The sequence below is a fragment of the Schistocerca piceifrons genome, chromosome 6 (genome assembly GCF_021461385.2).
Source record: "Schistocerca piceifrons isolate TAMUIC-IGC-003096 chromosome 6, iqSchPice1.1, whole genome shotgun sequence".
Classification (NCBI taxonomy): domain Eukaryota; kingdom Metazoa; phylum Arthropoda; class Insecta; order Orthoptera; family Acrididae; genus Schistocerca; species Schistocerca piceifrons.
This window is the reverse complement of record NC_060143.1, coordinates 9,923,383-9,948,084: the sequence shown is the minus strand read 5'-3', so window position 1 is coordinate 9,948,084 and position 24,702 is coordinate 9,923,383. Positions and strand designations below refer to the sequence as shown.

Here is a 24,702-nt window from a genome sequence, read left to right as displayed (position 1 = left end):
TTCATAATTTGTACATGATTCTGTATTCCAACTCTGCAGAAGAAATTAATTTTTTTGGCTCAATATTGATTATTTTTAGCTGATTCTCGCATGGACCACGATGTGATATATACATTGTGTGTTTTCAGGGTAATGTAGAATCACCAACCACCCCAATAACTGCCTTGAATCCCAGCATCCCTGGTTTCTGTCAGGATTTAGAAGCTCTGGATTCAATGAGTTCACGCACATGTGACACTGTTCATGTCTTCTATGTGAGAGCAGGACAGAAGACACCCGAAGAAATACTGGCAAATGTTGTAAGTGCATCTAGTTATTTTAATTAACTTGTAGCAAAGCATTGCGAAAAATATCACAGCATCATTAAGATCTACTTCTTTGTAATTTGTTTTTGTATGCAAATTCCTGTTTAGAGAGAACTGATGCTTATCAGTTATAAGAGTTTGTAACTTCGTGTCTCAATATTTCTTTCTTCCTTCCTCCCCCCACTCCCAGCTCCATCCCAGTTACCTAATTACCCAAAATTGTGTGCAATTGTATCTGAAACTCTAAAATTTGCCTAAAAAAAGTAGAGATTTTTGAAATAGATTGAAAACATCTGTTTCAAATTTCTGGATGTTACCAACATATAATTTACATAATTTCCTTGCACTTTGGGCTCAACACATGTCAGAGCATTTGGATTTGCATGGCCGGTACTAGTGTTTCAGAATCCAACATATATAGCATCAACACAAGGACATATTTTGCTCATGAAACTAACCTTTTATATTGGGGCCAGTGTTTGAAGACAGCCACCCCATCTCTTCCCATGCCTTTCTCTAACTCTAGAGCTGGTTGTTTGTGGTAAAATTTAATGTTATTTTTTATGAAAATGCTTAACAAAAATTTTGTTGTAGTTGTCACCAGACACAGTTCATCCGCACTTCCTGGAGTTTTTGTTGTCTCTTGGGTGGCCAGTGAATGTATACAGGCATCCAGGTTGGACAGGTCACTTAACCACCAGTTGGAAGATCTGCCAGCCACAATCGACAGGTATAAAAATTTAGTGAGTTTTGTCTTCCATAATTGATGTTATACAGCCTCAATTGTTATTATATGTTATACAGCCTCAATTGTTATTATATTTTCTGGTTTATTTGTCTTTTAAGAAAAAAAGGAAAAGTTTGTGTAGGTTCTGTCCAATAAATTTGGCATAGTAACACTTCTTTCAACATTTTGCACATTACTTCCAATGGCTGGGTGGAATAATTCATGATTAATGCTTGAAGAGAAATGTGTGTATGTGTGTGTGTGTGTGTGTGTGTGTGTGTGTGTGTGTGTGTGTGTTCCATTCTTCCTGAGTTTGCATGGCAGTGTCAAGAGTATGAATACTTATATTTACATAGCATTTCTGTGCAGATTATACAAACTTTCAGGATTGTTAGAGAATAGCAAGTATACCAGTCAGCTATAAGAAACCCTGGTACAGAAATTACTTGAGTTGGATAAGACAAGCCAAACATGTTGCAGGATAACTCTGCCAACAAAACGTGAGAACTAGTCATTGACATCTGTACAATGTAATAAATTAACCCATTATGTAATACATTTATGTTTATGTGCAGTTTGTTATGTACATACTTGCAGGCATTTTATGGAAGGCAAACACAGCCAACACATGGATATACATCAAGGGGCTGTGGCTACACAAAACCATTAATGATAGGCAGATAGTTCAATATTTTTGCATGCTTGTGATGAGCCACAGCTCACTTTGCACTTCTACACACACACACACACACACACACACACACACACACACACACACACACACACACAGTGCCAGCTGAATACAGTGTGCAGTAAGTGGGAGTAAGGATTGGCTGGCTGGCAGCTTGGAGAAAGGTGTCAGGTGCAAACGATAAGAATGAGACACGTGCATTGACACTGGTGACTTCGTGCAGCATTTGATGTTGATGGTATGAAGGAGTGGTTTGGGAGGAGGTGACAGAACATAGGAGGGCAAGACTGTGGGAGAGAGTTTGTGGGTGATATATGAGTAAAGTTTGGGGTTCTGGGGCAGAATGGAGGTGGGCATGGTGCAGAGGTTATGTTCACTGCATTCTATGCCCTAATGTTTATGGGCCATCTAGAGGAAACATTTATAGTGACCAAAAACTTGAAATTACTTATTTTGTTCAGGTTAACTGATGATATCTTCATGATTTGGACTTGACCAAGACATTCTATTCTCACTCCTCTGCAACCTCAGTACCTCTTCCATTCACTTCACCAGATTCCCCTCAGCATTATATATCATCTTACTGGACATTAACGCCGGCCGTAGTGGCCGTGTGGTTCTAGGTGCTACAGTCTGGAACCAAGCAACCACTACGGCCGCAGGTTCGAATTCTGCCTCAGGCATGGATGTGTGTGATGTCCTTAGGTTAGTTAGGTTTAATTAGTTCTAACTTCTAGGCGACTGATGACCTCAGAAGTTAAGTCGCATAGTGCTCATAGCAATTTGAACCATTTGAACTGGACATTAACCTCTCTGATGGCTCCATTCCTATCTCTGTACATACCAAATTCACTAGCCATCAACAGCACAACAGTACGTGGATTTTTATAGCTGTCGTCCCTTCTATACCACATAGCCGTGCCATCTGTGGATAGTGCATGTGCAGTGACATAATTCCCTTGCCCAGTATGATGAAGGGTTCTCTAAGGCCTTCACGGACAGACCCCCCCCCCCCCCCCCCTCCAAAGAACCATCTGGAAAGGATAACCTCCACCCTCCCACACCATTATCATCCAAAGTCATCCTGGTATAGTGCTATCACTATTTTTCGGCCCTACCAAGTAAAATAGTGATGTTGGTATGGGTGTTCCAAAAGGCCACGGGAGCAGACAAGTTCAGAGTTGACCAGGACACCGTTATGTCTGAAGCAGCAATGCCACCACTCAATTTCTACATTGCAGGCCAGGGACCAGTAACACAATAACATAAGCTAGGGCTGTAACTCATAGTGTAGAAGTGTGTAAGGTGTTAACCTTGTGTAGCAGTTTAGGAGGTGAAACGGATTTGTCAAGAAATGTTATGTTAGTGTTACATTTATGTGCCCTTCTCATAATGTGATTTTATTTTTCTCATCATTGCTGTTTTGTTGTATTTGTTGAATAGAGTTTCCACACAGTCAGAGTCTGAGAATTGTAGAAAATGTGTGCTAGTTTGTGCTATTTGGTGAGGGCAATATATTTTGTTTTAAATAAGGAATATACGCTTAAGAGTCATGGGTAGCTGATTAGGTGGACAAATTAAGTTGCACTGTTAGGGTATATTTCATTTAAGTGTCCTTGTCGTCGATCTTTTTTGTTCTCACCATTTGTTGTTGTTTGTGTAGTTGATAAAGGGTTAATTATATCATTATCAATTCCATAGTGGGCTTTTCTGGTGGAAAAATGCAAAATTTAATAACTGAGACAGCTAACTGAGCAGTTAACGGCTGAGAAAAAGAACAGATGTTTGTGCAGAAGGGTTACTCAAGAATGGAGAAAGGGCAGAAAGAATTTAAGTAGTGATTCCTTAAACAAGCCTCAGGCGGTAAGGAATATCAGACTTTTGGAGAGGCTTGAGAGAAGGAAGAAGGGCAAAACTTGCATGGAAGCAGAGATTAAGGGAAGAGAAGTTAATAGTGTGCATTTAATTGATGTACAGAGTACTAACATTGTAATGTAGAATTATCAGCTCTGATATCTTGTGAAAACATGGAATCTGAATCATCTGTAGTGCTAGGCAATGTATGTGTGTGCTGTACTGAGGTAAATAAGCATGTAGATAGCAACATGAGTGATTTAGGTACAGTAGTATCTACTGCATTGGGTGATAACAGGTATTGTTCAGAGGCCATTAAGTATGGGCTGGATGTACTGAGAAGAGCCTGTGATGATGATTTTTACAGAATGCAGAGTGGAACTGCATATGATAATTTTGTTGTAGTTTTGGAACTGCAGATGATAATTTTGTTGTAGATCTATGATGGATACAAAGGATGCTATTGATAAGGTTGACTATGTTGCAGATGCGGATAATGAAGTAGTAAACACACATTTATTTCCAAAGGATGCAGATTCGCTGCTACCAGTGATGGTGGCGCCTCCTCAAAACGCGGGCTGGGGAGGAGGAAAAAAGAGGAAACGAGACGAAACATGTTTGTAAGGATTATGATTGGGCTGACTAGGCTGAATATTTTTAGGAATGTGTGCCTGAGGTTTGCAAGGTTATGGTAGTTGCGGGCTCTAGGTCACAGCCTTACGGAGCAGCAGAAAGTGCAGATAGCTGGTGCAGACAGCAAATTCTTTACAACATAGCCATGGTTCAGTTTTCATGATGGGTGTAATGTATGGGAGGCATACTGCACAATCCAAGGTCTAGATGTTCTTTTCAGTCAACATGAGAAAACTGACTTTTTGGTGATGTACAGCGAATCTCATGGAGACAGTGTTCCAGTTGGTGGAAGTAGTTGCCACTGAAATATTATTGCAAAATTCATCTCTTATGATGGACAAATCAGTTAAACTGTGGACAAAATTGCTGCTTCTCAATGTGCATGATATAATGCCACAAAGCACCAAGAAGTTGCTACGGGTGGGTGAGTATACAAGAGAGCATTGTGTTATGAGGAGAATTCTATTTTGGATTAGCCACCAACACATTGTATGTTAGTACCTTATGTGGTTTATGTGAAAGCATAATTTTAGGGGTGTGATCTGTAGGAAATGGAAGGGGAGCTGTTGTTGCAGAGACAGGGTTCCAGATGATGTGCCAGAACAGTGTGAGGAAACTATTGAATATGCAAAAATAGTTGCCAGGCATGAGAGATCTGTGGAGCGAGGCCGTTTATTATGAAAGATGATTTGTTAAGTTTTTATCTTTAGTTTGTTCTGCATTTGTTAGGAATGGCATTAGAGGTTTTATTATTTCATGTGAAAATTTGTTGTAAGCAGTGGTAGGAATATATTTTTCAGTGATAAGGATGCTTAATGGATGATGTTGCAAATAGTTTGGGTGTTCTGAGAGATTGGATGTTGTGCTGTAGGGCAGCAATGGGGATGTAGGAGAATAATGAAATAGTGTTTTTAAACAACTTTGGTATGATGATTAATAAGGGATTTAAATGATTTAGGACACATTGAGATTTTCCAGTAGTGATGTAGATTAGTAGCAGTCAGTCTTAACAATTGCATATTGTGGGGAATATTGTTATTTTGTTCATCAGTGGACTGGACTACATGTCGAGCATAAGATACAGGTAAGTAAGACCAATTGCTGTGAAAAGAAGTTATGCTAAAAATATTGCCATTAGGGGAAAGAATTCCTCAATGTTGTTTATGATTTTTTATGTGAATAATAAACAATGTGTTTAAGTATACAAGCTGTTTTGATAGGCACAGGGACTATCTTGAATGACTCAACTTATTGTTAAGTAGTTGTTACGGGATGATAAACAAAAGTGAAGAAACTGGTAACATTACTCTGTTACTTTGTAAGTGGACATCAAGAAGTTACTGGTTTTGAGAAACTGAAAAAAGCCAGTGGGCTGATATATTAGGTTAAGCACACAGTCAATGATCATTGTGATTTAAACTTGCTAGTCTTATGGAAAATGTACTGTACATAACTATCAGTTTCAGAGTGTACAAGGGATGTCTAGAAACTAAGGTTGAGTTTTTAATAATCTCTCTAGTCATGGTTAAAGATGAGCGCTCTCATTCCACCTTCAGCCAAGTGCAAAGTTCACTCTGTGAAACACTGCCTGAATGCCAAGGGCATGAGTGCTGTAGCAATTGATTGCAAAATCATGTAAATATATGAGGAGGAGGTTATATCATGGCAACATGTGACAAAATGAGTATGGAATTTCATTTTTGGTAGATTGGGAAGTTACAATGAAGAGAGAGCGGGCACGCATCCATGGTGACTCGTGCAAAACTTGAAGAACATATTCATTCTGATCATCATGTGCCATTAATAACCTGCACGAACTGTGTCCTGAAGTTTCTTAAACTGTTGTTCATGAAATTGTGAGTGGCCAACTAGAATATTACTAGATGTGTGCACAATAGGTTCCGAAGATACTTACTGCTGAACACAAAATCAAATAGAGCTGAGGCTGCGCATGAGTTTCTTGACTGTTGTGCAAGTGACTGAGAGACTTTTCTTGACTTCATACTGATGGGGCTGAAACCTGGGTTTACCACCCTACCCCAGAGAACAAGCAACAACCAGTGTGGTAGCACCACACTAATATCCCTTCAGTAGAAAAATTCAAAACTCAGGAATTAGCTCAGAAAGCCATGGTAATCGTTTTCTGGGACAGAAAAGGGATTCTTCTTATCAAATTCTTACTGAGAGGCAAAACAGTCAACTCTGTATCACACTGTGAGACTCTCAACAAACTCTGCAGAGCCATGGAATGCTGAAGGAGGGAATCTGCCTCCTTCATGCTAAAGTGAATCCGCACTCCTCTCAAGCAACGCAGAAGTTGTTGATCTGATTTCATTGGAATCTTTTAAACCACCCTTCCCACACTCTTGATATTGTGCCTAATGATATTATTTCCTTCCTAAATCGAAGAAACGTGTGGGTAGAAAACACTTTTTGAATGATGAGGAGATGAAAACCAAACTGGAGAAGTGAGTGGGAGATGCCTATGATGCTTGTTCTAAAAGCTCATCCCATGGTTTACAAACTGCATGTAATACCTATGCTACTATTTCTGTATGTTTAATTGAAATATATACATTTGTGTTTGTGTAAAAATTCTTGTAATCTTGCTTTCCATATATCCCTCATATGTTCGGTCTTTACGGAATTCCTCAAAGCTAAGACTGAGGAACTGGATCTACTAGAGAGGTGAGGTGTGTAGTGCTACCACTATTTTTTGTTGCTACTGAGAAAAATAGCTATACTGTCTTGGCTTTTGCAAAAGGCCAAGTGAGCAAGCAAGTGCAGTGTCGACCAACACAGCGTTGCATCAGATGCAGCAACACCACTGCCCAAGTTCCACATATGTGCCACATCAGCAGCAAGTACCGCAATAAAGACAACACAGCAGAACAGTGGGACAACTGCGGCATCGAGAGACCGGTTACTACACATCCGAGCTGTGGACCTGTTATAGCCTAAGTGATTGAAAGCACCAGTATAAATGTCCATCCTTTCCGGCCAAAGGGATCGCAGTTTGGCAGCACCAACTACAAGAGAAGGTCTATGTCTGTCATTGGGGTGACATTGTTCTGTGAGCATCCACCATGAGACTAACCATCTGGGGTTACTGACACTGTACGAGGTGTGGCTAGAAAAAAACCGGACTAGTACTGCTGAAACAATAAAAGGAATCCAATAAGGCTGAAAGTCGCGTGGCCTGTCACGTGACTCTCGCTCCGCCTACTGCTCGAGTTTCATCTGCCTCCTGCACTCAGTCTGCCCGTGGCGTCTGTTTTAAGTAGTTGACGTTTTGTCTGTGCGTCGGAAAATGTTGAGTGTACAGAAAGAACAGCGTGTTAACATCAAATTTTGTTTCAAACTAGGAAAATCTGCAAGTGAAACATTTGTAATGTTACAACAAGTGTACGGTGATGATTGTTTATCGTGAACACAAGTGTTTGAGTGGTTTAAACGATTTAAAGATGGCCGCGAAGACACCAGTGATGACACTCGCACTGGCAGACCATTGTCAGCAAAAACTGATGCAAACATTGAAAAAATCGGTAAACTTGTTCGACAAGATCGCCGTTTAACAATCAGAGCAGTGTCTGAGTTAACAGGAGTTGACAAGGAAAGTGTTAGGCAGATTCTTCATGAAAGTTTCAACATGAACAAAGTGTGTTCAAAAATGGTTCCAAAGTGTCTCACAATTGAACAGAAGGAACGCCGAAGAATGATTTGTTCTGACATCCTGGAAAACATTGAAAGTGATCCCACCTTCTTACAAAATGTTATTACTTGCGATGAATCGTGGTTTTTTACTTACGATCCCGAAACTAAACGCCAATCGATGCATTGGAAAACTCCTGGTTCTCCACGAGAAAAAAAAAAAAAAAAAAAAAAAGCACGAATGTCAAAATCGAAATTCAAGACAATGATGATTGTTTTTTTGACATCAAAGGGATTGTGCACATTGATTGGGTACCAGAGGGACAAACAGTGAATCAGCATTACTACATTAGCGTCCTGGCTACCCTACGTGAGCGAGTACGGAGAAAACGGAACGATTTGTGGAGAAAAAAGTCATGGATCCTTCACCAAGACAATGCCCCAGCTCACAGTGCCTTGTCAGTGAAGACGTTTTTGGCAAAACACAACATTCCCATCTTAGATGATCCACCCTACTCACCTGATTTGGCCCCCTGTGACTTTTTTCTTTTCCCTAAAGTCAAGTCAGCTTTGAAAGGAACTAGATTTGAGACTGTTGAAGCAGTAAAAGAAAAAGCGACGGCACCGAGCGAGGTGGCGCAGTGGTTAGACACTGGACTCGCATTCGGAAGGACGACGGTTCAATCCCGCGTCCGGCCATCCAGATTTAGGTTTTCCGTGATTTCCCTAAATCGCTCCAGGCAAATGCCGGGATGGTTCCTTTCAAAGGGCACGGCCGATTTCCTTCCCCGTCCTTCCCTAATCCGATGAGACCGATGACCTCGCTGTCTGGTCTCCTTCCCCCAAAACCAACCAACCAAAAAGCGACGGAAGTAATGTATGGACTTACCGAAAATGATCTGCAGCATTGCTATGAACAGTGGAAAATTCGTATGGAGTGGTGTAGAGACCGAGGAGGAGAGTACATTGAAGGAGATAACATGAAATTGTAAATAATTGTAAATAAATGTTTTTTCCAGCATCAGTCCGGTTTTTTTCTAGCCGCACCTCGTATGCCTACACTTGCAAGGGCAAATTCCACTGCTGAGTGCTGTCTTCCTCTGTTAGAATCATGTTGAGTTTCCTTGCTTTCCAGCCTTGAGCTGCAGAGCCATGCACAGATGGTAAAAAAGCTGCCACCGACTCCTCACATCTGTATTCCTACTCAGCCGCTGGCGTCCCAGTAGGCTGCCACCTGCTTGCACCAACACCTTCACACTCACTGTCTCCAGCACATGCCCAGTGGGGCCGTCACCACAGTTGTGCATCACTATGAGTGTTGTAGTTTGTTGCTCAATAAAATATGCGACTAAAAATGATGATTGTTTGAGCAACCAATGGTCATCATCTTGACAACGACCCACTGCATCAACTCCACCTTGCCACTGTTGAGATCATTCACCCCAGGCCTCTACACTGGACTGGAACAAGTTAACTATTTTCTGTGAATGAGGAACATCCTACCCACAATCTTTCCAACCCCTCCCATAGCTGTATTCCATTGCCCACTCAATCTATGCAATACCTTCGTCTATCCTTATGCCGCATCCACTTCCATCCCCTTGCCACAAGGGTCGTATTCCTGTGGAAGGCCCATGTCTGAGAGCTGTCTAGTTGGGTCACCAAAAACATCATATTCCAGTACTGTCATGTGCTTATCCTATCCCATCAGAGGCTGGTACACCTGTGAAAACAGTCCGCTGAAATTTCTGCACGGCTTCTTATGTTGGCCTGACCATCAACCAGCAATCCACCTGAATGAGTGGCCAAGAGCAACATTGACCAGCCATTTCGGTGGCGGCTTCACAGCCAGTGTCATCTAGATGTTTTTCCCCAACACCAGCTTCATTGACCTACAAAGCTAGATATTGGTCTTGCTATGTATACTCCGTTATCATCCTGCCCTCAGTCTTCACTGGGCCCTGGCCTATGCCCCTCAGTATTGCCCCCAGTATCCTAACTTCACTCATCCTGCACATGTACCCGTTTTCCTGTAGTTCTTTCACTCCATCCCAATCTGCTCCTTCACATCATCGTCATTGTGTGCAACAAAACTTATCAGAGCCAGTGTCAGTGTTGCATTCTTGCCCCATGTATCTGCTAATTGTCCCTCCAGTATGCCTAATATGTGCACTTGCTGTCTCCGTCCCAGCTGCCAGCCAGTATTCCTCAGCCATCCATTCTCTTCACAGAAGGCGAAGTTATTTTATATAATATTTCTGGTAAGTGTGTGTTACAAAGAAAGTCACTTAATTTTAATTGAGTGTCGATTCTCGTACAATAGAATAACAACTTATACTATATAAACTGTGCTTTTCTGTATTGTTATGATTTAGCTGAAAGTGCAAGTGAGTTATTTGTAATTATTGTAAGACTTCAGTTTCAACTTACTGCATGATCACTTTGTGTGTTCAGTTAATATATTATTTTTTTCATTTGCTTTAGTTGTTTATGGCATTACTTTGTGAACTATGTTCCTACTCGTATATCTACATCCTTACTCTGCAAACCACTGCATGGCAGAGAGAGTACATCCCATTGTTGTTGTTGTTGTTGTTGTTGTGGTCTTCAGTCCTGAGACTGGTTTGATGCAGCTCTCCATGCTACTCTATCCTGTGCAAGCTTTTTCATCACCCAGTACCTACTGCAACCTACATCCTTCTGAATCTGCTTAGTGTATTCGTCTCTTGGTCTCCCTCTACGATTTTTACCCTCCACGCTGCCCTCCAATACTAAATTGGTGATCCCTTGATGCCTCAGAACATGTCCTACCAACCGATCCCTTCTTCTGGTCAAGTTGTGCCACAAATTTCTCTTCTCCCCAATCCTTTTCAATACTTCCTCATTAGTTATGTGATCTACCCATCAAATCTTCAGCATTCTTCTGTAGCACCACATTTCGAAAGCTTCTATTCTCTTCTTGTCCAAACTATTTATCGTCCATGTTTCACTTCCATACATGGCTACACTCCATACGAATACTTTCAGAAATGACTTCCTGACACTTAAATCAATACTGGATGTTAACAAATTTCTCTTCTTCAGAAACGCTTTCCTTGCCATTGCCAGCCTACATTTTATATCCTCTCTACTTCGACCATCATCAGTTATTTTGCTCCCCAAATAGCAAAACTCCTTTACTACTTTAAGTGCCTCATTTCCTAATCTAATTCCCTCAGCATCACCCGACTTAGACTACATTCCATTATCCTTGTTTTGCTTTTGTTGATGTTCATCTTATATCCTCCTTTCAAGACACTGTCCATTCCATTCAACTGCTCTTCCAAGTCCTTTGCTGTCTCTGACAGAATTACAATGTCATCGGCGAACCTCAAAGTTTTTATTTCTTCTCCATGAATTTTAATACCTACTCCGAATTTTTCTTTTGTTTCCTTTACTGCTTGCTCAATATACAGATTGAACAACATCGGGGAGAGGCTACAACCCTGTCTTACTCCCTTCCCCAACCACTGCTTCCCTTTCATGCCCCTAGACTCTTATAACTGCCATCTTGTTTCTGTACAAATTGTAAATAGCCTTTCGCTCCCTGTATTTTACCCCTGCCACCTTTAGAATTTGAAAGAGAGTATTCCAGTCAACATTGTCAAAATCTTTCTCTAAGTCTACAAATGCTAGAAACGTAGGTTTGCCTTTCCTTAATCTTTCTTCTAAGATAAGTCGTAAGGTCAGTATTGCCTCACGTGTTCCAGTGTTTCTACGGAATCCAAACTGATCTTCCCCGAGATTGGCTTCTACTAGTTTTTCCATTCGTCTGTAAAGAATTCGTGTTAGTATTTTGCAGCTGTGACTTATTAAGCTGATAGTTCGGTAATTTTCACATCTGTCAACACCTGCTTTCTTTGGGATTGGAATTATTATATTCTTCTTGAAGTCTGAGGGTATTTCGCCTGTCTCATACATCTTGCTCACCAGATGGTAGAGTTTTGTCAGGACTGGCTCTCCCATGGCCGTCAGTAGTTCCAATGGAATATTGTCTACTCCGGGGCCTTGTTTCGACTCAGGTCTTTCAGTGCTCTGTCAAACTCTTCACGCAGTATCATATCTCCCATTTCATCTTCATCTACATCCTCTTCCATTTCCATAATATTGTCCTCAAGTACATCGCCCTTGTATAGACCCTCTATATACTCCTTCCACCTTTCTGCTTTCCCTTCTTTGCTTAGAACTGGGTTTCCATCTGAGCTCTTGATATTCATACAAGTCGTTCTCTTATCTCCAAAGGTCTCTTTAATTTTCCTGTAGGCGGTATCTATCTTACCCCTAGTGAGATAGGCCTCTACATCCTTACATTTGTCCTCTAGCCATCCCTGCTTAGCCATTTTGCACTTCCTGTCGATCTCATTTTTGAGACGTTTGTATTCCTTTTTGCCTGTTTCACTTACTGCATTTTTATATTTTCCTCTTTCATCAATTAAATTCAATATTTCTTCTGTTACCCAAGGATTTCTACTAGCCCTTGTCTTTTTACCTATTTGATCCTCTGCTGCCTTCACTATTTCATCCCTCAAAGATACCCATTCTTCTTCTACTGTATTTATTTCCCCCATTCCTGTCAATTGCTCCCTTATGCTCTCCCTGAATCTCTGTACAACTTCTGGTTCTTTTAGTTTATCCAGGTCCCATCTCCTTAAATTCCCACCTTTTTGCAGTTTCTTCAGTTTCAATCTACAGGTCATAACCAATAGATTGTGGTCAGAGTCCACATCTGCCCATTATAGCTCTATTTCCTGTTCCACTCACATCCACTGGGAAGAATAATTGCTTAATTTCTCTGTGCATGCTGTAATTCGTCTAATCTTGTCTTTGCAATCTCTGTGTGGTAGCAATACACAGGGAGTTATGTTATGTTCTAGATTTATCACTTAAAGTTGGTTGCAGAAACTTTCTGAGTAGGTTTTCACTCGAAAATTTGTGTCGATCTTTGAGCATCAGCCAGTTCAGCTCTTTCAGTATCTTCATATGTCTCTTCCATGGGTCAAACACACCTGTGACCATTCATGCTGCCATTCAATATTTCATCTCTATCATAACTGCTGTGGGTTCCACACACTTTTACAGCATTCAAGGATGGGTTGGCGAGTGTTTTGTATGTGGTCTGTTTTGTAGATTGATTGCATTTCCTTAGTATTCCACCAATGAACCACAGTCTGCTACCTGCATCACCTACAACTGAGACCATGTTATTTTTCCATTTCGTTCCTGCCTACAAACTATGACACCTACGTATTTGTTTGTACTTACCAATCAACACTGTGAATCAGTGATATTACAGCTGTATGATACTACATTTTTTTCATATTGTGAAGTGCATAGTTTTATATTTCTAAACATTTAAAGCAAGTTGCCAGTCTTTGCACTACTCTGGACCTCGTGGACAAGGCTTCATCCATGACAAAACCTGCCGTAAGGCAGAACGCAAAGTTTTTCATTATACACTGGAGGTGACAAAAGTTACAGGAAACAGCGATATGCACATATACGGATGGTGGTAGAACCATGTACACAAGATACAAAAGGGGAGTGCATTGATGGAACTGTCATTTGTACTCAAGTGATTCATGTGAAAAGCTGTCTGATGTGATTATGGCCTCACAGTGAGAATTAACAAGCTCTGACCATGGAATGATAGCTGGAGCTAGATGCATGGGACATTCCTTTTTGGGAGTAGTTAGGAAATTCAATGTCCAGCAATCCACAGTGTCAAGAGTGTGGAGAGAACACTAAATTTCAGGCATTACCTTTCATCATAGACAATGCAGTGGCCAACAGCCTTTACTTAATGACCAGGGTCAGCAGCATATGCACAAGTTGTCAGTGCTAACAACAACAACAACACTGCATGAAATAACCATGGAAATCAATGTGGGACATACAACAAATGTATCCGTTAGGATAGCACTTTGAAATTTGACGTTACTAGGGTATGACAGCAGACAGTCGGTGTGAATGCCTTTGCTAACATTATGAAATCACCTGCAGTGCCTCTCCTGGGCTCGTGACCATATCAGTTGGACTCTAGATGACTGCAAATTGTGGTCTGTTCAGATGAGTCCCAATTTCTGTTGATAAGAGGTGGTGGTAGGGTTCAAGTTTGGTGCAGACCCCACAAAGCCATTGGACCAAGTTGTAAACAAGGCACTCTGCAAGCTGGTAGTGGCTTCTTAAAGGTGTGAGTTGTGGTCCTCTGATCCTATGATCCAACTGAACCTATCATTGACTGGAATGGTTATGTTCGGATAATTGGAAACCATTTGCAGCCATTCATAGACTTCATATTCCCAGACAATGATGGAATTTTTATGGATGACAATGTGTCAAGTTACCGGGCCACAATTTTTTGCGATTGGTTTGAAGAACATTCTAGATAGTTTGAGCAAGGGATTTGGCCACTCAGATCGCCTGACATGAATCCCAGCAAACATTTACTGGATATAACTGTAGGTTATGGTTACTAACAAATTTGACAATAACATTAATTTACTATAAATGAAGACAATGTACACTTGAGTTGAAAGAGAAAACCAATGTCTCAAGATATGTTTACTGTGACTGTAAATCACTAACACCAATTTATTACAAGGCAGGTATGTATAACACTCGTTACTTAGGAAAATTGTCGACAGTATGTCTGAAAGTGTCAGAAAATTCTCAAAAATATACCTTTTTGTACATCATTATATGATGAAATTAGGAGACAATTTCTTTCGAGTGAGGGTATTGTGCTGGGCGTCTCTAAAAAGCACAAATTAAGCTTGCAATTGACAATGTAGGATGAGCTTTTTGCTGCATTCACAGATATTAAAAAGATAATCAGAATATGTCATGATACATATAAGTATTGACACAATCAATGAAAGACTGGAAATGACACAAACAGTTGAATGTTAAAATCTAGAATTACAAGTTAGACATACCTGACAAGTGCGGTCTCACACACAGGAAATTTCAGAAGTCATCATATGTGTAAGTAAATGACTTAATTGCAATGATTTTTTATGTAGCTCAATATGTGGCACCTTCTACACTGGTAGCACATTCTACACTGGCATGACAAATATGAACACTGCAGTGTCATTTTATCCCGGTCAAAATTGTGAGGATTGTAGTGTGCCAACAAAGCATGCCTTCCATTTGTGGCAATTGTAAAGAGGAACTTAATATGTAGTGATTTATTCCATGACCTTGCCACTCTGCCTCAGCAGATCCCATGCAACATAAAAGTACTGAACTCCAACAATATTTTTGTTTTGCAACAGGATAAATTTCGCTAATATTTTTCCAATGTCAGTACTGTGATATATATTTGCATTTTATTATAATGTTGCTAAAGTATTTATAAATGTGTCTGAGATAATAGTTCTTGTTTCACTGAGATTTAATTTTAAATTCTGGTTTTTATTTTGAAGAGACAGTGTGGTGTTATGCGAGGTTATCTTATTTTATCTTTTATTTCCAGATGAGGTCCATCATTCAAAGCATGGGGGTTGCCTGTATGATGGCCAGACAAATGTACTTTACTGGGCAGATGCCAGCTCTGAGGTGGCATTTGTTGTGCCAACAAGACACAGTGATGCAGGAAGTAGTGTCCCATCATTTGACTCAAGTGGTAGCTTTTCAGGAGATCCTGCACTTTCAGGTCATGGTTGGTAAATTAACAGCAAACTTGTCAATGTGCACAGTGTTTAGAATAAAAGTAAAATTAAAGCCTAAAAAAGACCATATTCCGCATATAAGTAGACATTTCCTGTCTTTTAACGAATATTCATTCATCAGCTTTTGGTTCAATCACCAATATTAATTCTGCAACTGAAATTTGGCCTCTATATCATACCTATGTAGAAGATTGCACTCTGTATTATGGAGGACTTACAAAATTCTTTTCCTGCTCGGAAAGGTGATGTTCGTAGACAATTATTTAAGGTTTTCTGGACATGAATCTCTAGCAGCCCAAAATCATGATGTGTTTGTCATTGCTTGGTGTACTAATAACTCTACTTACTGCTTATGCACTCTCTCTTCTCTGATGCACAAAAACCTCTGAAACACACAGACTACCATAACCAAGTACCATCCCTCTACATTGCTATTAAATTTTTCTTTAATGATGTCATTTTTCATGAGTACTTAAATATTAACATATCACTTCAAGCTACACTCAACCATGCATAGTTGTAACGTCTTATGTACTGTCACAAGCACCATGTTTTGTAGCAGTGATTCTGTGATAAAGGTGTAAGTTAGCTATTGTTTTTGTTTAGTATTTAAATAGGTGTACCAAACTCTTTCTTTTATAACAACAAAAACAATGAATTGTTGATAAATTATTTATCCAATTAAATAAAACTCTTTCTTTTGTTACATGCTTTTGTACATAGATACAAAAGGGAGTCAGTCACTTATCCAAGAGTATAAGAAAGCTTCAGTGCCTAATTACTGTACTCGAGCGACAAAATGCTGTACTGAATTATTTTTGTGGGTTTCTGTCTTTTTCTGGGTAGAATTTGAATAAATTGAAGAGATGGATAACACTGGCATCAGTTTCGTAGATTGTCTTTATTGTCTTTTTGACCATAATTGTTCAGCCACCTTAGAAACAATCCTTGATCTTTCTTAGATTGTCTTTATTGTCTTTTTGACCATAACTGTCCAGCCACCTTAGAAACAATCCTTGATCTTTACCCTATTTTTTTAAATGGACATTTATATGTTGTCATTCTTGTTCGCCACCTATTCAGTGAACACTTGTACAATAATTATTCCTTAACTTATTGATAAATAAGTGCATGTAAAGTAAACTGGGAATGATTAAGTTACATGGTCCCATAACTGGTGCTATGTACGTAAGGTAAGACATCTAACAATGCTGAGTGAGAGTTTGGGGGACACAGGGTTTCCTAACTGGGCAAGCTTCCCTGATCAACATTTGATGCATTAGTGGAAAATTGTGTGTTGAGAATCTTAATTCAACTGTCTGAATTCTAAAAACTTTAAAAATAAAAAAAGAAGGAAACAAGATACTATGGTGCACTACCTGTTGAGAACATGGATGGCGTTTGGTCTTAAACATTCAGTGGTGAGCAACCACTACAATATCTGCACCTTAGTTGTATTTTGCTTAGGAATGTCGGACTCTCTTTTATGGGATGTATTTTCTGGCATCTTATGAAATTATTATAGGTACAATCAAACAATGGAAAATCCAGGATGGAATGTAACAGTGTTATGAAAGGATAGTTGCTACACACCATATAGCAGAGATGCTGGGTCGCAGATAGACACAACGAAAAGTCTGTCAGCAAGTCAGCTCCCAGCCAAAGCCTTCGACAAAAATAGACAACATACACACATACACTTGTGCAAATGCAACTCGTACACACATGACCTCAGTCTCTGGCTTCTGAGGCCAGACTGCGAGCAGCAGCATGTGAGAGGAGAGGCAGCCAGGTGGTGGGGTTAAGGAGGAGGGTGGGGTGGGCAGGGGGAGGGATAGCAGGGTAGGGGTAGGGGATAGTAAAGTGCTGCTTGTGGGAGCATGCAAGGACAAGATGGAGAGAGGGTAGGGGGACAAGATGGAGAGAGGGTAGGGCAGCTAGGAAGTTGGCAGGTTAGCTGGAGGGTGGGGCAGGGGAAGGGTGTATCAGAAAAGGAGGAAGGTAAAAATAGATTGAGGGTGCATTGGTGGAATAGAGGGCTGTCTAGTGCTGGAATGGGAACAGGGAAGAGGCTAAATAGGTAATGACAATGACCAAGAAAGGTTGAGGGCAGGAGCATTATGGGAGCGTAGGGTATATTGCAGAGAGAGTTCCCACCTGTGCAATTAAAAAAGCTAGTGTTGGTGGGAAGGATACAGATGGCACAGGCTGTGAAGCATTCAATGAAATGAAGCATATCATGTTGGGCAGCATGCTCTGCAATGGGTTGATCCAGCTGTTTCTTGTCCACAGTGTGTCGGTGGCCATTTATGTGGACAGTCGGCTTGTTGGTTGTCATGCCCACATAGAATCCAGAACAGTGGTTGCAGCTTAGCTTTTACATCACATGACTGGGTTCAGAGATAGCCCTGCCTTTGATGGCATAGGTGATGCTTGTGACTGGAATGAGTAGGTGGTGGTGGGAGGATGTATGGGACAGGTCTTGCACATAGGTCTGTTACAGGGATATGAAGCATGAGGCAAAGGGGTGAGTGCAGGGGTTGTATAGGGATGGACAAGGATATTGTGTAGGTTCAGTGCATGGCAGAATACCACTGTGAGAGGGGTGGGAAGGATCCCTCATTTCAGGGCACGGCAATAGGTAGTCGAAACCCTGGTGGAGAATTTGATTCAGTTGCTCCAGTCCTGGGTGGTGTTGAGTCACGAAGAGAATGTTCTTCTGTGGCCATACAGTGGAACTTTGGAAGGTGGAGAGTGACTGGAGATCTGTTTTTGTACAAGGTTGGCAGGGTAGTTATGGTCTGTGAAGGCCTCAATGAGACCCTCGGTATATCTCGAGAGGGACCACTCATCACTACAGGCACGATGGCCACAGGTGGATAGGCTGTATGGAAAGGACTTCTTGGTGTGGAATGGGTGTGCTGGTGGTTGGTGGGTTTGATATGGGCAGAGGTACTGATGTAGCCATCTTTGAGGTGAAGGTCAACATGGAGGAAGGTTGCTATTTGGGTTGAATAGGACCAGGTGAAGCGAATGGGGGAGAAGGTGTTGAGGTTGTGGAAGAATGTGAATAGTGTGTCCTCATCCCTAATCCAGATCACGAAGATGTCCTCAATGAATCTGAAACACATAAGAGGTTTGGGATTCTGGGTGTTTAGGAAGGATTCCTGTTGGTGGTCCATGAATAGGTTGGCATAAGATGGTGCCATGTGGATGCTTATAGCTGTACCCTGGACTTCTTTGTTGGTAATGCCTTCAAAGGAGGATATAGTTGGTCAGGGTGACTAGGAAGGAGATTGTTGGTTTGGAATCCATTGGGCATTGGGAAAGCAGCAGTAAGGCCATGGGCTTTAGGGATGTTAGTGTAAAGGGAGGTGGCATCAATAGTGACAAGCAGGGCACCAAGTGGTAAAGAAAAAGGAACTTTGGAGAGTCAGGTGGATGAAATGGGTGGTATCTTTTATGTGGGGGTGTAGGTTGTAAGTAACAGGCCGAAGGGGTTGGTCTACATGATTAGATATTCTCAGTAGGGGCACAGTAACCAGCCACAATGGGGTGTCCTAGGTGGTTGGGTTAATGGACTACAGGAAGCATGTTGAAAGTAGGAGTTCCGGGAGGGGCACGGGTGAGGAGGCAGGTGGACACTGGGGAGAGGTTCTGACATACATGATTGAATTTGAGAGTGGGGCAAAAGGTGAGGCCTTTGGAAAAGATGATACTCCTGTGTGGCTAAGGCTTTTGGAGGAAAGGTTCATAACTGTATTTCTGATCTGCTTAGGGAGAGAGCTTTGAGGTTGGGATAAATGTCTGTCTATGAGACAGGGCTTGTCAGCTGTGAGGGGACATGGGAGAGATTTGGAGTTTGTTGTAAAGATAGTGGATAGTTGTAGTCCAAGACGGGAGTAGGAAGTGAACAGGATGGAGAGTTTTTTGAGCTGTCATCGTGCATGTTGCACATTTCCTGGAGGGCAAGAGTTTCAGAGTGTGATATGGGATCAAGGTATCCGAGATTGCATAACAGTAGAATTTTGCGGATGGAGAGAAGGTATTGCAAGGAGGTTTGGGCCTGATTGATATGGTTTTGCAGGACTATGTTTGTGAGGTGCAAGGATTGGTGGAATCTGAACAGATGAATGTCATTGTGGAAGGAAGGGAGGCAGCTGGAGAGGGTTAATTTGATGGTAAGGCCATTTGGGGGGACTGCATAGGCCAAGCAACAATGCAGGAACAGTATGTGTGACTTGGTTCTGGCTAGGGATAAGGAAACTTTTCTTTACTGACACAGATGGAAGGAGCAAAGATCTTTGAGTGGTCGATAAAAATGCTTAAAAATAGGTGAATTGCATAGAATACACCCCACTCAGGCACGTGGGAAAAAACACATAAAGGATGAAATGGATGATGTAAAGGGAAACAAGATGAAATCTGAGGGAGTAGGCTGATAGATGAAGGCAAAAACAAACTGAAATTGAGATCAAAGATTAAATAAGTAAAAAGATTTTAATGTGGGTTGCAGGTCTTTGGGAGAGTAAGTGTGAAGAAAAGAGACAGCAGATGTGACTAGATTAGGTGAAGTTAGTAGGTGTGAGCTGGATTAGAGAGGAGAAGCAGTGGGGGATGGCGAGAGGTCAGTACTATGAGATACCATTTCGTGTGGTACAGGAAAGATATGGGAAACAACACATGAAAATACATGAGAGTGATGCAGGAAGCATGATCAATTTGAAGATATAGGATAGTGATATCGGCGGGAGTAATGTGGGAATGAGGCGCTGCACCAACAAAAATCAGCACGGTATTGTAGCTGTCTGTTGCACGAGACCGAGGCGGTTGATACACTGTGGCTTATAAGTAGAGCATGCAGTGCAGTTTGTAGGGCAACTTGAGAAACACAGGAAGGAAGAGAAAAAAGGGCAGACATTCAGTATAGTAAAATGCATTACAAAATAGTAACAAAGGAAAACAACACTCAAAGAAAAGTCATCAGGCAAAATCAAACAATGGAAAGACCAGGACGGAATGTAGCAGTATTGCTGCTCATCTACTCCTATCCTGCTATCCCTCCCTTTCCTTGCCCCAGCCTCCTCCTTACCCCCACCACCTGGTTGTCTCTCCCATCGTGCTCTGCTGCTCGCAGCCTGGCCTCAGCAGCCAGAGACTGTGGTCATGTGTGTATAAGTTTGTGTGTGTGTGTGTGTGTGTGTGTGTGTGTGTGTGTGTGTGTGGAGAGGGGTTGTCTGTTTTTGATGGAGTCTTTGTTGGCCAACAATTGTAATACCTATCTGTGACCCAGCATCTCTGCTGTGTGGTGAGTAGCGACCATCCTTTTCGTAATATTAATTATAGCTGTAAGTGTTTTGTCTACCAAAATTCCCAGCAGTTTTGGCCCCAATGAAGTCAGAAAATACAAATAGCCCCACAACTATATGAGCCAGGAAGTACAGCACTATGGAATGACACTCTTTTAAACTGAAACCAAGAGAGATGGTACAATTGTAAGACACTGTGAAACACCATGCTAAACCTGCAGGACAGGACATGTAGTTCAATTTGTGGAAAGGAGCCAAAATAAGGGGCTGTCAGTTAAGGGTGCTCACACAGGACCAAGGGACTCATGTTCGGAAAGATGATAGTTCAATTCTTCATTTAGCCATCCAGATTTAGGTCTTTTATGGGTTCTTTGATCACTTTAGGGAAATTCCAGTACAATTCAATTGAAAAGGACAGTGTGTCCCTCATCCTTCTCCAAACTGGATGTATGATCTGCCTCTAATAACCTTGTTGTTGATGTTATGTTAAACCCCAATTTTTCTCTCTTCCTATTAAATAGCAGGAAAATTAATTTTGTGAGATATTTCCTGTAAATTAAAATGTGCTTGCAATTGAGGAGTCCAGAGGAAAAACCTGATAAGTCACAATTCTTTATTTTTCAAGAGACAAAATTTAAAGTTTCAAGGCTCATAAAATTTTAGTTTTTCAAGTTATATTCTTAATATATCTTTCAGAGAAAGATTACTGCTGAAATTAAACACATCTGAATAGGATTTACAATAATATGATGCATTTTTATTACAAAGGCAGGTCGTACAGAGGAAAAATATGACAAGTCCATAACATATTGCAGGTAACTACAATATTTCAAATTCATGCTACAACAAATTATCTCATATAATCATTTAATAATCTTCTATACAAGGTCCTGTGCTTTTTTGATGGTGGATTAATGCAAAAGACGATCAAAACACACTTGCACTTCACTACGGCAATATCTTTTCAGGTCTTGTAAATTTCTGTATTTCTCAGCAGATATTTTAAGATCACCTGCAAAAAAATCAGAATCCCTTAATTTAAATAGCTATATGCCTAATACTGAAAAAATACTTATTTCAATAAATAAAAAAAAACTTTCAAATCATATTGCTGTAAAAGAATTACTATACCTTTGTATTTAGCAGAGGGTAGGCTGAACTTGCCTTCTTTCCACAAAGAAGTAATGAAGCTTGCTCATATGCTCCATTGTAGCTTCCTCTATACCAAACCAGTGCTGCATGGTGTCGTGTGACTTCCAATTCTCTTATTGGCGTGAACCAGAAAGGGAGTTTCTTCTTGTATATTGTATTATCCAGATACTCTGTCCAGCATTTGATTATCTCTGGTTGCTCCTTAACATCATTGATGACGGAAGTCCTTTGGAATTTGACATTCCTGGGTTTGGTCTTTCATACCAATATTTTTATCACATTTGAGGTACAAATGACCTCTTATGGGGAATGTCATCTTTAAGAGTCCAATCGTTTTTCTGTATGGACCAGATGGTGAAGGAATCCGAACACAGTGGCATTCTTGTTTTGCCCTCCACAGGATTCACAAAGATCTCCAGATGTCTAACTTCTGGATTTTGAAAATTGTGTGCAAAATGATGAAGGTACGATGGAACTTCGTCTGCTCCTTTTCGGCCTGTGCTCTCTGGATACACGTAAAAATAGCTGTCCCCTGTTTCCAAAACATGGACATTGAATATAAATACAGGAAGCTGTCATTTATAATAAAATTCATTTGTCTTTATATTTGGACAAGAAAAGTTTTTGCTATAGTCCATCGTAATTGCAACCTTTGATGGCTATTTTTGACATTCCATCTTTGCCCTTTCTTTCCTGTCATAGAACACTTTTTGTTTTCTGAGATGCAATTCATGGGCTATTTCATTGGATCGAAGTTCGGAATGAAGCCTTACTTTATTTTCAACAGATGATGTTAAAGTCAGTTCCTTCTCCAAATTTTTCTTCTTGGCTAGATACTCATTGCAGGAGCCACAAGTATCAGATCATGGCTATCCAAAACTTATATTAAAATCGGAATTGAATATAGTGCGGTATGTTTCATACGACACTTTCTGATCCTGAAACTTCTCCTTGAACATATGGAACATTTTTTTAATATTCGAAGACTCTGGTAGGTAAATTTTTTCTGACTTTGTCAAACTGTAGTGGCTGTTGCGACCTTTAAATGATTTAATGTGCCCTCTTATTATTGCACGTGTTTCATCTTTCAAAGCCTGTGGGCGGGATCTGGGTTTCCCTTGGCCGTCTCATAGAGGTTGATCTCCAGATTTAAGTTTCTTCAGTAAATGATCTACCGTGCCCTTCTTTATTCCATGTAACGATATAAATGCTTGCTTGCACACATGTACTTCTTGGACACTTCCATTAATGGTAACATACACAGTGAAATTATATGATGCATCACGAAACTTTGCTTCCTGCTCTTCTCTTCTAGGATGCCTGCACTGTACAGGGACCACCGTGATTAAACCACTTTCATCCTGATTTTGAAAGTGGTTCATGTTATTAATAATATTCCTTTTATTTTCATCACTGATAATATCAAAACAATTGTTTTTGCACTTACATGGTTCTCCTGTTTCATGTGATGGCAATCTCAAACATTTGGAGGCATCTCTAACGTGACCATACTTCTTCCCTTTCTCTGTCAGCTTCTTTGATGACATTCTATAGTTTTCGTCGCAAGTAGATAGTCAGTGTCTTCTTTATTCATTTTACACTGACAGAATACAATGCTAGATCTAACTTCCTTCACAAACTCCACAAAACTAACAACAATGGTCAACTTATACAGAACAGTGACTGTGGCAACAATGATAAAACAATGATAACATTAGTGAAAACAGACCTGTGTGGGCTGAGAATCATTAAGTCATAAAATTTTATCGTTGCATTCTCTGGACTTGTTTGCACGGACTTATAATGTTTTTCGCCTGCACATTCTTACAAGATATCAGAATCTCTCTTGACTCATCAGATTTTTGACCAGTTCTGTAAAACCAGCTAAAGCTACACTGGCTGGTCTAATAAATTATGAAAAAAACAGAAATTTTCAAAGTTTGGACTTATCAGTTTTTTCCCTGGACTATTCAATTGTTAATGTAAAAGAAGAATGCCTCAAGGAGGATCACCCCCTTCATACAGAGTGATCTTTGGCATCTTGAAGTCAGTTAAAGGATTTGTTAATATACTCTCCCTGTTAAAATGATTACGGCGTGCACGCCACAGTCTTTTCTGAAGCTAAGAGGTACAGCCATTTACCGTACTAAAATTGATCTATATAATACACTCAACTCATGCAAGTGCATTGTGAATTACAACAAGCTAATGTAAACACAGTGTAAAAGTGTGTTGAGTTCATGGTAAAACAAAGGAATAAAAGATGTAACGATCATTAAAAATCAATGAATAACTTATTAGAAAGAAATAACCACATTTGTCACCGTTTGTAATACCCTGGTGATATCAAAGTACATAGAAGCAGGTTTTGTTTGCATAAAATATTGACAATTACACCATAAAATGGTGATTTTGGTATGGAAACTCCAATGTCACCATCTGATTATAAGTCTACATAATCATATTCATTATTTTAAATTTGTACATATTAAGTTCATAAATTTAGGTGATTTTTTTTTAACATAATTGACAGATAATGCCATCAGATGGTAATGCAGAATGGAATAGATTTTGTATGAATACTTAGCTGTGGGGGGTAATGAAAATATTGCCTGGGTTTTTAATGTGAAATAATAACCAGACAGTTATTTCCAGTTGATGTATTTAT

The 24,702-nt window shown here is 40.3% G+C and overlaps 1 protein-coding gene across 10 annotated transcripts in view; it reads left to right on the top strand.

Moving 5' to 3' along the window:
• LOC124802474 (ral GTPase-activating protein subunit beta) overlaps positions 1–24,702 on the top strand; it is a 398,111-nt gene that overhangs the window by 344,348 nt on the left and 29,061 nt on the right. For 9 of the 10 annotated variants that reach the window (XM_047263273.1, XM_047263271.1, XM_047263272.1 and 6 more), the window contains 3 exons: positions 129–299; positions 900–1,035; positions 15,378–15,563. In XM_047263273.1, coding sequence (XP_047119229.1) covers positions 129–299; positions 900–1,035; positions 15,378–15,563 — 493 coding nt within the window. The remainder of the gene's footprint in view (positions 1–128; positions 300–899; positions 1,036–15,377; positions 15,564–24,702) is intronic. The other variant, XM_047263265.1, reaches the window with a different exon arrangement.